Below are 16,331 nucleotides of genomic sequence, written 5' to 3'. Positions count from 1 at the left end.
TTATTTTGTTTCTCAATTCTAGAGGAACAAATCAGAATGCACAGTAATCAATAGTTGGTAGAATTTAAGCAGAAATTCATGCTTTTAATCAATTAAAATCACAACTTTGATTTATTCATTTTAACCATTTTTCTATTTAAAACCAATAATAATGTCATGATGAATTTAAAATACATTGGTTTTAAATAGTTAAAATGTGCAATATTTCAGCTCAATCACACCCCCCAACTAGCATTTTGCTAATCCTTGAGCAAAATAGTGAAAATTAATTGAGATGAATATTGTATAAAGCTCGAAATTCAAACAAAAACAATCAAACATAATTCTGAATTCTCACAAAAAAATTGATTCATGACTACTCAACACCATGAGTTGTATCCACAAGGAAAGTCTCAGTAATTGTTCACATAGAATTGGGGCAAATGTTTCAGAACTCAGATATGTGTGTGTGGCTAAACCTCTGTATGTTCCTCACTAATAAACATGATTTATCATAGGATTTTTCAACCTTAAGATTAATCATTATTCATTCTAACTACCTCAAAGCCTAAGGGACTAGCAGTTTTCGCGCCAACTCTGTTTAAAGGTTGATCATTCAACCCCCAAAGTTTTGGGTAACTGTTTCTAGCCCTTTATTTAGGAAAACTTACACGATTTTTTTCGTTTTCTTTTCTTTTCGTTTTCTTTTCTTTTCTTTTTCTTTTCTTTTCTTTTTTTTTGTTTTTTTTTTTTATATAAGGCTCGGTAGTCCTGCAGTTTACTTCTCCTGTTTTAAACCAATAAACATTAATGAGGAACACTACAAGTGTAAGCATGTGCAAAATGTTCTTTCAAAACTTGCCCTTCATTCTATATAAATCATACTAATTCTCATTTTTTTAAATATCGCATCCCGGTGTTTCAAGTCACTCCTCAACAAGATATGAGGCATCATAAGTCATGTTCTATGCTTAAGGTTAAAAATAAATCTTCACAAAATAATTCCGCTCAACTATTCCACCAAGATACACAAATCTAACAAACATGCCAGAAGTGTGTGTTAATCGTTTATGTTTCAATGCACCTCACAAATTTTATTTTATTTATTTATTTTTTTTATTTTTTTATTTTTATTTTTTTTTCGTTTAACACATTTTTAACAGAAAACCCTCCCCCCAACTAAATGTGACATTGTCCTCAATGTTCAGCAATTGAATATTCGATGATGTATGTTATACAGACATGAATTGGAGCAAGATAAACACTGTAGAACATATATTGAGACGAAAATGATTAAACAGAGAGGAAAAATTCGCCTGAGATATTCGAGCGTACACAAGGAGTAGATTTCTGTCAAAGTTAAGAATACAAAAAGCAAAAGAAAGAAAAACAAAACAAACAATGCAAAACAAGCAAGAAAGTAAAATTTTTTTATTTTTATTTATTTATTTATTTATTTATTTTTATTTTTTTACTTTTACATAAACTTGAGGTTTTTAGCCTCATGTTTGAGACGCTCATGCTCTTCATACAACATCAGGTCATCCTTAGCCATGGGAACTGGCAAGCGGAATGAAGAATCTAAAAGAGACTTCAACTGTTTATTCTTCTGCCTTTCGATTCCTTCCCTTATGTGAGACTCTTGAACAATTCGTTGAAGTACAACAATTTGTTCTTTAAGCCTTTCAACCTCATGGTTTTTGGCTTGTACCCGCTGGGAAAAAGCAACAATGGAGGATGAGTAGCGAGTCCCAAGACTCACCAGGTCGTAGATAGCATCTGAGTCTGACTTATTAGCCATACTAGTATTCTCTTGTTGCAACATGGCACCAATGGTAGCTGCAGAAAGGATAGGAGGTTGAGATGCAGAATGCCTCATGGATTGATCTAGAGAAATGCTAGAGGAATGAACCATTGACAAAAGAATAGAAGGCTTAAAAACGAGAATGTTGAAAGAATGCAGATGAGTTTATAGAGATGAGAAGAAAACTTGATGCGGATTTGATGAAGTTCAGGACTGATTTTATAGAGATAGCACAAAGAACCAGACGAGCTATCATCCAAGTCAAAGAGTAATGTGATTTCGGTGAAATGACATTTCTTAGAAACTCGGAGCCTTCAATCTCGTTTTTCAACAACATCAAGCGATTTTTTTCAAATCTCCAGCCACTCTTGTCAGGTCACAGACGGATCCAACTATTTTTTTTTAACTTTAAAATCTCCAGCCACACTTGTCAGATTAGGACGGATCCAATCATTTTTTCAACTATCTACAGTGTCTACTAACGCACCGTTTTCTTCAGTCCACACCCCCCCAACTAGTGAGAGACATAGTCCTCAATAAATCGAACGAAAGAAAACAAAGTGCACAGAACTAAGCAAGCAAAACAAACAATCAACATGAAATATAAAATCAAAGCAAACGAACAAATAAAAACAAAGCAAGTAAAGAAAACTGTAAAGAAGAAAAAACAACTTAAAACACTTCCCTGGGATTTACAATGTACGGCCCACTCCATCGGGATGTGCAAAATTTTTGAAACTGTTTTCTTTGCTCGGAGAGAAACCGACGTTTATTTTGGGTGGACCATTCAGAAGGTATTCGCTCAGTCTCTTGAAATGGTAAAGAAGAATCTGCAAAACAATCAAAAAATTCAAAGTCATCTCCATTGATATGATCAATTTTTTCATTAAGTAAAAATTCAGGTGTCTGAAAAATAGAATCATTATCAGAGAAAAGAGAATTTGAGCAAATAAACTTTGTTGGTGTCAAACTCTCCACAGCATTCAAATCACTTGTGTCATCCAAATGTGTTGGCATCTTGCAAGCGTTGAAAACGTTCAACTCAAGTGCCATGTTCCCAAAGGTAAGTTTCACAACTCCACTTCTGCAATTGATCAAAGCATTTGATATAGCTAGAAATGGTCTTCCTAGGATGACAGGAGCTTGGTAAATAGTGGAGACCGACTGCTGTATGTTAAGAACCACAAAATCTACTGGGTAGTAGAATTTGTTCACCTGGACCAACACGTCCTCTACAATACCCCTCGGTACCTTAACTGATCTGTCAGCCAGCTGTAGCATGATGAAGGTCTTTTTCAGCTCACCCAATCCCTGAGGATAGGGTACCACAGGTTGGTATCCCTTACTAGTTTCAGCATCTGCACTCACAGGCTTCTTCTGTTCTGGTCTCGCTACCTCTGGTTCTTTTTCAGCTTCATCCGTTTCTGCTGCATCTTTAGGCGTAGGAGCAATTACATCTGTGTCTATAGTCATCTCAGGTTGGGAAACTTCCTTCCCACTTCTCAAAGTAAGAACAGCTTTTGCTGTCTCAACAACGTCTCCTGAGACATTATGCACTTGATGTTGTTGTTGTCTGTATACTTGAGGATTAGGCTGAGGCTATGTAGGAAATTTCCCTTTCTCTAGGGTGCTCAAGGTTGTGCTCATCTTATTAACAGTGCCATGCAACTCATTTATGGCCTGAGCATTTTGATTATTTGTGGTGGCCTGAATGAATTGCTGAAGTGTAATGGCCATCTGTGCCATACTGTCATCTAGAGTCTTCTTGGCAGATGATGAAAGTTGAGGACTTTGTGCAGCTACATGAGGCTGAAATCCAGGAGGAGCTACATAAGGATAGCTCTGAGGATTTTGATATGGCGGATACTGGTGCTGAGGAGCACCTTGATTAAATGGCTGCTGCTGAGGTGGTGGGGACCACCAGGCTGATCATTTCTCCATGAGAAATTTGGGTGATTTCTCCACCCCAGATTATATGTGTTGGAGAAAGGCTGATTCTGTGCTCGATTGACCCAGTTAGTTGATTGTATTGACTCAGACCCACCTTCTTGAAATACTGGCATAACATGATACATCAATCTAATATGGTAGAGATGAGTGGTTGATGTAAATGAGATGAGTCACCAGAGATAATATGGTAAAGAAAAATAAAATAAAATAACAAGTTTAAATTTAAGTTAAACAACTTATCCCCGGCAACGGCGCCAAAAACTTGACTCACTCAAAAATGAGTAGCACTAATGCTATCCCAAGTGCAGGAGGATGTCGTGTAATAATTAGGAATAAATTCCTAGATCGTCTCCTCAGGGAAAAGTTGCTTAAAATTAAACTTGTTGAAAAACTTCACAAAGAGAAAATAATATGATGGTATATGCAATGGATGAAAAAGGGTACTAGTCATGGACTAGATTCATGTCTTTTGAATTTTTTGTTTGTTGGATTGGAATGTAAAAGACTAATAAATTAAACTCAGAAATTAATAAAACTAAATTAAGCATTAAACTAAATTAGAAAGTAATTGACAAAACATGAACGGAAAATTTAAAATGCCCAAAACCAAAATTCTAGAATTCATCTTTGTAATTAAATTACGAATTCTCAAAATAACATATAACAGTTGTAATCACTATTAAATGAAAACTTAAAGAAGTAAGAAAAATAAATAACACGAAATAAGTAAACAGAAACTTAAAAGTATTCTATAAACTTTAAACTGAAGTTAAATAAAATAGGGAACAAAAAATCTAAACGAAAACGTCCTTTTATGATTCGATTGAAATTCGAAACGAAAAGGAACAATTTCTTATGTATAAAAACTCTAGAACAATTCCACTGCTCTTCACGTATGATATTCAGAAAAATCAAAAACAAAAACAAAAGCTTAAAATCAAATCTTTCTTGCAATAAATTAAGGTAACACAATTAATTTAGAACTTCTAAAACAATTCCTTTTATTGTATGAAACAAACTAGTAATGAAACAAACTAGAAATGAAACAAGCTAGAGATGAAACAAACTAGTAACTTAATGGAAATTAAGGTATTACACTAAATGAAATACAATTCTAGAACAAATATTAATGCACTAAAAAAAAATGCTAAAACAACAAAGCTTTGAAACTTAAAAGGAGAAACAAAATTTCTTAAAACAAAAAGGAGCTAATTCTTTCAAGTAAATAGCAGAAAATTGTGTGTTGACAAGTGTTTTTCTAAGATTGAGTTGTCCTCAATTTTACTCAATTGTACTCTAAAATGTTCTCTACAAAGCTTCGGTTGTGCACCTCATTTTATAGCCAAACATCTTGGCTACTTCATCTCTCATTTAATTGGTTTTGCATTCACACCCAACAACCAAGTCTTCAATCTTGCTTTCATACTCATTTTCGGCCACTTGCATTCCTCTTTCTTTATTTTGTGTCTTGCATTGCATTCTTCTTTCTTTTGCCGTGTCTTCCATTGTTTTCCTCTTCAATTATTTTATTCAATTGGTTTAGTAATTCAAACCAAACAACCAAGTCCAACATGCTTGCCTAACTCTTGCCTAACTCTTACCTAACTCTTGCCTAACTCTTTGTTCGGTTTCTTCATTTTGTTTCTCCAATTTGTTTCTTCAATTTCAGCACATGTTCCTTCATTCACCTACTGCTTTGACCGGTCCAAATTCCCTCACAATTCATTCCAGCACATGTATCCATTCCGTCCATCAATATATATATGTCAAGTAGGCGCCAAACTCCCCCAAATGCAATTTACTCCAGCCGATTTCTTCAAGAGTCAAGCATGGCATCTCTCCTTTCTTTTCTTCATCCAGCAATATATATATATATATAAATAGCTGCCCCAAGTTGCAAACTCATTCCTCCAATCAATTTCAGCCGAAATCCTCAATTCATCACATGTTCTTCACCCTTCAACAAAACCGGCTTCTCTTCAATTTGTCACATGTTTTCTTTTCTTTCTTCCTTCATTTTGATTTTCTAATTCAATGGAAAGGAAGCAGCCTTTTATGACTTTTTTAATGTTTAATTTGATGGAGAGTAGCAGCCTTCTTCTTCATATAGTTTCGGTGGACACAAAAACTTCTTGTTGGATTTGATTAAACTTGGTCTCTTGAAGCTCTAAGCCTATATTCATCACCATATATGCTTGGATCCATGATATCTTCATTAAATCACCTTTTTTTGTTGTAGAACAAAGGCTTGGAATAGGCATTGCATGAACAAATGGAAATGAAAAGTAGAGAATCAATAGAAGAGAAAGACATAACCAAACATGCAAGATAAACAAAATATACATATATTTGAAGTATGTGAACTCATAACTCATGCACAAAGAGCAAAAATATGTGTCCAATGAACTGTGATCATGAAAATGAAGACATGTGAAGCCATTCCAATATCGACCTAGTTCAGTTTATTTTGTTTCTCAATTCTAGAGGAACAGATCAGAATGCACAATAATCAATAGTTGGTAGAATTTAAGCAGAAATTCATGCTTTTAATCAATTAAAATCACAACTTTGATTTATTCATTATAACCATTTTTCTATTTAAAACCAATAATAATGTCATGATGAATTTAAAATACATTGGTTTTAAATAGTTAAAATATGCAATATTTCAGCTCAATCAGGAGCAACGCGACTAAGTAGCAACCCGACTTTGTAAGGTAGGTTAGCTTTTAAGAGAGGATTGGGGAATGTGGGATGAATGTTTTTTGTAAGAGGAATTGACATTTTAGTAATATTTCTCCCCTTTTGACATAAATAAATCTGTTTTGGAGCATTATGTTTTTATCATGTTCATTTCCTATTTTCCATAGCTTTGAATATGCTTGACTGTTTTCTTGTTGATTCATGATTTTCAAAGTGTGTGAATCTATATCTCCATGTGAATATTACTTATCGTGCATCAATCTTCATGGGGCGGGACGGAGTTCCTCATGCTCGTTCCTTTGTGAGGTTGCCATGAGCTTCAAAGGGGTAGACGGATTCCTTGTGAATGATTGGGTGTGGCGATATCATGTTGGCCTCACGTGATATTCAAGATGTAGAATGGCTCGGCATATCAAGTGTTGGTGACTTCGGGTTGCTTGGCAGAGTAGACGTTTCCTAGTGTAACATGTTATCTTTGTGTGAGAGACGACCTGCATTGGGGTACACGCAAGTTGGCTTGCATGAGGCTGATCGGATAGAAGGGATTTCCCCTTTGTTGAGCAGGTAAGCAACTCAATCCCAGTTTGCCCTTTAGGTGTCAAACTTTCTATGTGATGAACCATTGTGTAGTGGCAGTTACCCATTGTGTATTGACCCAGTGATGGATGATTCCTTGCCTAAGCAATATTCATGCCTTAAAATACTTTGCACTAAGGGTAACTCCTTAGAGGGTCATTCATCGCCATACTTATGTGTGTGTGTGTGTGTGTTAACTAAAAAGGTGATTCCTTGCCAAGGTATGCATGCATGTGCCCCCTCACTATTTACATGAACTGTTCATTGTATATTCAAGAGCATTATCTCTTATTCTCATTTTTTTCATGGCTACCTAACCAATATATAGAGTTTGATGAAGAGTTAGGACCAGAAGTGATTCCCAAGGAGGAAGAGCCAACCCCTCAATATTTTCTCAATTTTATTTAATTGAGAAAAATTCTGTTTTATTGGCATAAATGGATTTTCGGGTGCGTGTGTATCACGACCCCAACCCGAGATGGGGTATTATCTCGGTGGAGCTCCTTTGTTCACTCGGGAGCGCAATATACTGAGTGATGTGCCCTGAGTTGTCTCTGGGCGACAATGGGAGCGGGCGGGATGGTAACACTCTACGTACCGACTCCGTGGCCCTTCGCTGGCAAGGGCTAGAGGATGCTTGGCTACAAACGCGCGGGGCGCGAAATTGGGCATCGCTCGTTTAGGTGTTACATGCTGGTCGTTACCTGTGGTGTGGCACAGGAGCCAAGGTGTGCGGATGACCCCTAGGGGAGGTCATGGTGCATACGGGTTAATTGGATAATGGATATGAGTTGGATATGAGCCAAATGAGACTTTTGGCGTGAATTGGAAAGTAATATGTTTTTGGGCCAAATGGGATTTTTGGCGTGCATGGAAAAATATGGTTTTACAGGTTATGTGCATTGGCATTCCATCATGCATATTGTTTGAGTTTTAATATGCTTTTATCTAGTAGCGTTCTGATTTTACTTACCTGCGGCACCATTTTTTGGTACCGTAGATTTTGATGCAGAGATCGAGGAGGAGGAGGAGGCTGAGCCCGAGGATGCGGCTCCTGACTCGTGGTCGAATGTGCTTCCAAGTGTAGAAGTGTCAAGTTGTATTAAGGATAAGTCCAGAATCGTATTCCACAGGGACAATGGGTTATCAAAGCGTATAGGAGATTTGTGAGTAACAAATGAATCAAGTATGAGTGATGAAAATAAAATTCAAATGCAATGAAAAAAGATAATCGAAGTTAAAATAAGAGTTTCTTAAGAAAACCAAATTAACGAACACTTGGGTTGGGTATGAGACTCTCTTTATTTCGGATTCTAGATAATTTTCTCGATTAACAATCCAGTCAAGGCATTGATAAACGGAAGATAAAAAGTTATGCTCAAGCTTTGCAATACTTTTTTTCTAAGGGATTCTCTACTTTACTAGCCGAATATACATTAACAATCAATCGAGAGAAGCCTTGATAATTTTCAAGCTTTTGTTGTGCCTTACGTCAACAACAAAACAAGAGCAAGAGCCACAATCTACTTTCAATTCAAATCCGACTAGTAATATAGAGTAATCATCATTTATCGACAAAATATTGCACTATACTAGAATCCAAAACAAATCAAGCTTCATTCCACATCCCAAGTTTCAAAAATTAGCTACACATGATAATTCTAACAACAAAGATTAGTCTAAGTAAAGCCATAACAAAAACTGAGAAGAAATAAAAATAAATAAATAAAACCACAAGCTCCACGCCGACTTAACTAAGAACTTAGGAAAGAAAACTGGGCAACTAAAACAAATAATAAAACTGAAAATCAGTCATCTGAAATCACAACTGAAAAACACTACAATGTAAAGCAAAAAAAATGAAACCAGCGCTGCAAGGCCACCGTCTCCCATGTGTCTCTAAAGGAACGAAAATGTGAAAAAAAAAGAAAACAGCCAAAAGAACAACGAAACCCGAGAGGAAGAGAGGGCCTTCCGTCTGTCTGAAATCTTAAACTAAAGACTAGTAAAATAATAAAAATGAGAGAGTTTTGAAATGAAAAAAAAGAAACTAAAACAGAAAATTCCCAAAAAAAAGAAACGAAAAAGTAAGTAAATTAAATGTTGAGGGGAACGGAAAGAAAGAAGACTGGTGCTGAATGAAATAAAGAAAAAAAAAAGCAAATGCTAAACGAAAAGAAAAGTAAAAGCCGCCTGGTTCTCAACGAAAAGAAACGACTAAGCAAAACTGAACTCTCCAAAAGCTGAAAATGAAAAGTAAAGTCAATGAAAACTTAATGCACTCTAACGTGAACGACAGAAGAAAGAATAACTAGAAAAATAATAATCCAGCCGCCTCAATCGTAACATGAAAGAAAAGAGAAAAAAAAGGTGTCTCTGTCTCCGAATGAAAAGTAAGTTAAATGCTGAACGAAAAATAAGAACTCAAAAACTATGCTACTCCGGCTGTGGCAGAATGAAAAACCAAAAGAAACATTAAGAAAATTAATTGCAGCCTAGCGTTTGAAATAGAAAACAAAAATGAATAAAATAAAACCAACCCCAGCTACTGAACTAGCTTAAACGAAAAAGAAAGAAAAAAGGTCTGCTCTCCTGTAGCCGAGTCCCCCTTAGCATTTCAGCCTTCTTTCGTTTTATAGCTGTGTGTCTTGTGAGCTGCTCATGTGATGTCGTGGTGACCTTCCATGTGCAGAAGCAAGAAAGCTGAAATGAACAGCTTGCCTTCCATGATCCCATGTGATCTCCTGCTGCTCCAGCTTCTAAAACAAAAGAAAGAAGGTAATAAACTCTCTGCTGCTGCACGTGTGGCTGCTGTCTGCTGTGTTGCTGAATGTGTGAGTGGCTGCCATCCATGTGATGCTATTGATCTCCTGTTGCACGTCCAGCTACTCGAAAAAGAGAGAACAAATCTGCTGCTGCATGTGCATGTTCTGTCAAAGCACGTCCGAGTGTCTGCTGCATGTGTGAGTTGCCGAACAAAAAAGGAGGAATAATCTCTGCTGCTCCAACTGTTGTCTTCAACGTGAGTTTCTTTCTGCATGTGTATTGCATGTGTGAGTTGGTTGCTGTCCTGCATGTGTCCACTGCATGGTGTCCGACTGAGTGTTCTGCTGCTTGGTGTAGTAGCTGCTGTGAGTATTAGTGCTGTCCGAGTGCTTTGTTGCTTTTAGCATGTGTGAGTTTCCAGCGTGTGTGAGTTTCCAGCGTGTGTGAGCTGGTGTTCTCCTGCTGTAGCAGCTGCATGTGTGAATGGATGTTTTTTTTTTTGCTGCTGTGTCCAACGTGATGATGCATGTGTGCTCCTGCTGTTGGCTGTCCGAGTGAAGTGCAATTGATCTCTATTAGATGAGATTCTATAAAACCATAATTAACTTCTTAATTTTCTCATAGCAAATATGAGACTTTGATGTGTAAAAATATTGGCATCAATTAATTTGACATTCAATATTAGAATTTGATGCATAATTAAGTGTTCAATCCTTATTTGATAAAATAAATCACTTATTTAAACAACTTAATTATGCAATTCTAACCCTTTATCACACCCCCCAACTAGCTTTTTGCTAGACTCTAGCAAATAAAGTGAATGAATTCATGCAAAGGTGAGATTTCCAACTACAATTTCAAAAGAAGTTCGAGAATCACATACCATGAAATAGACTTGTTGAGTTTAAGAACACTGGAGATAGATTAATCTGAATTTTGTATCAACTAAGAGATTTATATACAATTTAGATAATCAACCAAGGGAATTACATGTAACAAAGCTTGCTTTCTTTCAAGTGCATGGAAATGGGGTTAGAATTCCAAGATCGACTACCAAGAGACATTAACAGTTTCAATCACAACAACCAATCTAAGAAATCCACATGGTCTTACTCTAATTCAAAACCATTGTAGTGGCGGCTTTCACGCTATTACACTTTGAAAGGCGCCTACTTCTTCTTCTTTTTTTTTTTTTTTTGTAAGGGCCTCGATAATAGGCAGCCTTTTCCACTACACAAATGTAATTTTTATTTTTATTTTTATTTTTTTATGTTTTTAGATTTCCTAGTGGGGGAATCAGACCTATGAATGTGTGCCTATCCACACTTTCACAAATCAGCCCTTACCACTAGTCTACCTAAAGGATTATTATCATTATTTTTTTTGGATCCCTGGCTTGTCCCTTTTCTCATTTAATTCATTTCAAATTTCTTCCTAAGCCATTAGGATATGGTTCATTAGAGTCTCAAACAATTGAAGTGTAAATCAACCAACAATGACTCAATGTAGTCTTTCTAGGCCTTCCGGATATGTGTTGTGTGTGTTTTAGCAAAACTTTTAACATCTTTCCTTTGGTTTAACAACTAAATAAAATGGATAAATCCCTCTTTTGACATATACTCTTATCTGCACTACCTTCCACATGTTCCATGACCTCAACAAATCTCTTTTTTTTATTTTTTATTTTTTATTTTTTTATTTTTTAAAAAAAAAGTGGACTAAAATATGTCTAAGGTATGCAAATAGAGAAATAAATTCTCTTCCACCCCCCAACTAGATTGTAGCATTGTCCTCAATGATGCAAGAGAAACGAAAGAATTTACACAAAAAGAGCAGTTAAGGGGCAAAACAACTAAAAGAAGAACCGAAAATTCAAAGAAAAACTGAAGGAAAGAGGAAAAGAAAGTACCTGGATAGCTTTGAAAGGAATGCAGCAAAAATAAAAACTGAAGAACAAAAGAAAACAGTGAAAAGAGATGGATAGATCAAGAACCATCAATTAGGATCAATCAAATGTAGAGTAGATCCCTCAGGTGCAAAGTTAGAAATAAAAGGCTTGAGCCTTTGACCATTAACCTTAAAAATGTTACCATTGAGAGGATTCATTATCTCTATAGCACCATGAGGAAAAACAGTTTGTACCACATAAGGCCCACTCCATCGAGACCTTAACTTACCAGGGAACAAGTGTAACCGAGAGTTGTACAATAACACTTTTTGATTAGGCTCAAAAGTCTTACGTTGGATGTGTTTGTCATGGAAGTTCTTCATTCTTTCTTTGGACAACTTAGAGTTGTTGTAGGCATCCTTCCTCAACTCATCCAACTCAGACAACTGCAATTTTCTCACACAACCAGCTTTATCAATGTTAAAATTGCATTGCTTAATGGCCCAATACGCTCTATGTTCCAACTCTACAGGCAAATGGCAAGCCTTACCATACACTAGTCTATATGGAGACATGCCCAAAATGGTTTTAAAGGCTGTTCTATAAGCCCACAAGGCATCAGACAATCTCAAAGACCAATCCTTCCTGTTTGGGTTAACTGTTTTTTCAAGAATGTTTTTAATCTCCCTATTTGCTAGTTCAGCTTGTCCATTGGTTTGAGGATGATAGGGAGTAGAGATTTTATGATGGATACCATACTTCTTCATTAAGGCCGAGAAATGCTTGTTACAAAAGTGGGTGCCATTATCACTGATTATGGCTTTTGGCATGCCAAACCTTGCAAAAATGTTTTCTTTAAAAAATTTTAAAACAACTTGATGATCATTAGATTTGCAAGGGACTGCCTCAACCCACTTAGAAACATAGTCAACAGCAAGCAAAATGTATAAATAGCCATAAGAAGAAGGAAATGGTCCCATAAAATCTATCCCCCAACAATCAAAAATTTCAATCACTAGTATGGCTTGCATAGGCATCATATTTCTCCTAGTGATTCCTCCTAATTTCTGACAAGGTTCACAAGTTTTACAAAAACTAAAAGCATCCTTGAACATGGTTGGCCAATAAAATCCGCTTTGAAGAATTTTGGCCACTGTTTTGTGGGCTGAAAAATGCCCACCACAAGCTTCCGTATGGAAAAAATTTAAGACACCAGAAATTTCATCATTGGGCACACACTTCCTAATGATTTGATCTGAACAATACTTAAAAAGGTAAGGATCATCATAGAAGAACGATCTCACCTCATGCATGAATTTCCGTGTATCTTGAGCACTCCAATGAGGTGGTGTTTGTCCTGTCACCAAGAAATTTACTATATCAGCAAACCAAGGCAAATTTTCAACTAACATAAGATGTTCATCAGGAAAAGAATCAAGAACAGGTGTCGGTTGTTCAGTTTCAGCAATTGTGAGCCTAGACAGATGGTCGGCTACCACATTCTCTACTCCTTTCTTGTCCTTGATGATAATATTGAACTCCTGGAGTAAAAGTATACATCTAATCAACCTTGGTTTTGCATCTTTCTTTGTCAATAAATACTTGAGAGCTTCATGGTCAGTAAAGATGACTATAGGAGAACCAAGAATATATGCACGAAACTTCTCTAAAGCAAATACCACAGCAAGTAGTTCTTTTTCAGTAGTAGAATAATTTTTTTGAGCAAAATTCAAAGTTTTACTTGCATAGTAAATGACATAAGGAAGTTTGTTCCTACGCTATCCAAGAACAGCTCCTACAGCAAAATCACTTGCATCACACATGATTTCAAAAGAAAGTGACCAATCAGGAGGTTGAAGAATAGGAGCAGTGGTTAGCAAAGTTTTAAGCCGACAAAAAGCTTCTTGACACTCGGGTGTCCAATCAAATTTACATCATTCATCAATAGCTTACATAGAGGCTTAGAAATAGAGCTAAAGTCTTTGATAAATCTCCTATAAAAACCCGCATGCCCAAGAAATGATCTAATGTCTTTTATTGACTTAGGTATAGGAAGTTTAGAAATCAACTCTATTTTTGCTCTATCTACTTCAAGTCCTCTAGATGAAACAATATGTCCCAAAACAATGCCCTGTTGTACCATGAAATGGCACTTCTCCCAATTTAGTAGCAATTGCTTCTCTTCACACCTGGATACAACAGCTTGTAAATTGGTTAAACATCTCTCAAATGAATCACCAAATACAGAAAAATCATCCATAAACACTTCTAGAGTGTTTTCAATCATGTCACTAAAGATGCTAAGCATGCATCTTTGAAAAGTTGCTGGTGCATTGCATAAACCAAAAGGCATTCTCCTAAAAGCAAAAGTACCAAAAGGACAAGTAAAGGTGGTCTTTTCTTGATCCTCTGGTGCTATTTCTAATTGATAGTAACCGGAGAATCCATCTAAGAAACAATAAAAGGCATGTCCAGCAACTTTTTCTAACACTTGATCAAGAAAAGGCAAAGGAAAATGATCTTTCCTAGTGGCGGCATTCAACTTCCTATAATCTATACACATGCACCAACCAGTAGGAATCCTCATAGGAATCGATTCATTTTGTTCATTTTTAACAATGGTAAGCCCAGATTTTTTTGGAACTACATGAATGGGACTTACCCACTTGCTATCCGAGATGGGGTAAATGATACCCACATCAAGCAATTTCAACACCTCACCTTTAACCACTTCCTTCATTGTGGGATTCAACCTTCTTTGCATTTCCCTCGAAGGCTTTGCATCATCTTCTAAATAAATCCTATGGGTACACTCCAAGGGACTTATACCTTTTATATCAGCCATTGTCCATCCAATAGACTTTTTATGCTTCTTAAGGACCTCTACCAATTTATCTTCTTGTTCACTAGTTAAGTGAGAAGAAATTACCACAGGGAAGGTGCTTTGTGGTCCTAAGAAAGCATACTTCAACTCCAATGGAAGAGGTTTGAAGTCCAAAGTTGGGGATTGCTCCTCCGAAGGCTTGAGGGTTGATGTCAATGGTGGAAGTTGCTCAAATTTTGGCCTCCATGGTGGTGTAACTTGCTGACCTATTGAGGAAACAAAAGATGAGTCATTAACATTATCAAATATTTTCAAATCTTCTTCAAATTCTTCTAAAGAATCAATAAGTTGAAAGTAATGTGTAGAATTTTCATCAATGAAATTTTCCAGCAAATTCACTTCATGAACTTCTTCAACTTCTTGCGGTTGCCTGCAAAGATTAAAAATATTTAGCTCCAAGGTCATATTTCCAAAACTCAACTTTAAAACTCCACTTCTACAATTTATGAGTGCATTAGAAGTAGCCAAGAAGGGTCTTCCTAAGATAACAGGTGCTTGGAAAGTAAAATGATTAGTCAATTGCATGTCGAGTATGACAAAGTCTACTAGATAGTAGAATTTGTCTACTTGTACCAAAACATCTTCCACAACACCCCTAGGAATCTTAATAGACCTATCAGCCAACTGCAATGTGATAGAAGTAGATTTCAACTCACCCAATCCAAGCTGAACATAAACATTATAAGGCAATAAGTTCACACTTGAACCTAAGTCTAATAATGCTTGGCCTATTTTTGAGCTCCCTATCATGCAAGCTATGGTAGGGGATCTTGGGTCCTTGTATTTGGGAGGAGTGTTGGTTTGGATAATAGCACTAACCTGCTCAGTAAGAAAAGCTTTCTTTTGCACATTCAATTTTCTTTTTACGGTACATAAATCCTTTAAAAATTTAGCATAGGTAGGAATCTGTTGAATAGCATCTAACAATGGTATATTAATCCTAACTTGCTTAAAAATTTCAAGAATTCCCGCATGATGCTTATCTTTGTGCAAAGGGGCTAACCTTTGAGGAAAAGGTGCAAGTGTAGTGCTTGGGACACTTTCAGATTTCAAAGGATCATGTGCCTCATTTTCAGAAGGAGGTTTAGAAGTGTTACCATTCTTTTCTACCTCTTGAGCTGGAATGCCAATCACCTTACCACTTCTCAAGGTTGTAATAGCCTTGACTTGCTTGACATTTGAATCTCCTGCCACATTTTGAAATTGGTGGTTTTGGCCTTGGGGATTAGGCTGAGATTGTGCAGGGAATTTCCCTTTCTCTTGAGCACTCATGGTTGTAGTCAACCTTGTGACTGACCCTCGAATCTCAGCAATGGCTTGTGAATTTTGACTATTGATAGCAGCTTGGCTTTGCATGAATTGCTGAAAATTGGTAGACAGCTGCTGGAAATTGTTGGATAATTGCTGGAAATTGTCTTCAAGATTCTTTTTCTGGGCTGGCACCATGTGGTTGGCATACTGAGATGGTCCTGGACCTCCTGGGGTAGTGTAGGGTACAATTTGTGAAGGACCAGCTATGTTGGGTGCAGGTAAAGCAGCTTGTTCACCCCTCCAACTGAAATTAGGGTGATTTCTCCATCCCGAATTGTAAGTGTTGGAGTAAGGACCTGAAAAAGATTTAGCAACCATATTAACAACATTAGATTGATCCAAGAGAACTTCTTTGAAGGCAGGAATGGTCGGGCAATCATTAGTTGAATGCCCTTGGCCCTCACAAATATTACAGCTCAAGGTAATTTGAGGTACAGCCTGTACTTCATTCACTTTCTTCATTTCTATGG

The 16,331-nt window shown here is 36.6% G+C and overlaps 1 protein-coding gene across 1 annotated transcript; it reads right to left on the bottom strand.

The window, feature by feature from the left end:
* Nucleotides 1-12,391: 12,391 nt before the first annotated feature.
* On the bottom strand, nt 12,392-16,074 carry LOC122315389 (the record flags this gene model as incomplete). Its single annotated transcript, XM_043131265.1, has 3 exons — nt 15,648-16,074; nt 14,832-15,029; nt 12,392-13,011 (listed from the first exon to the last, which is right to left on the bottom strand). Coding segments are annotated over exons 1-3 (1,167 nt in total), but the record flags the coding sequence as incomplete, so codon positions are not given.
* Between the last annotated feature and the right edge of the window lie 257 nt (nt 16,075-16,331).

The sequence above is a fragment of the Carya illinoinensis genome, chromosome 7, assembly GCF_018687715.1.
Source record: "Carya illinoinensis cultivar Pawnee chromosome 7, C.illinoinensisPawnee_v1, whole genome shotgun sequence".
In the NCBI taxonomy this organism is placed as follows: domain Eukaryota; kingdom Viridiplantae; phylum Streptophyta; class Magnoliopsida; order Fagales; family Juglandaceae; genus Carya; species Carya illinoinensis.
The sequence above is the reverse complement of the archived record's forward strand: the minus strand, read 5'-3'. Positions and strand labels throughout refer to the sequence as shown.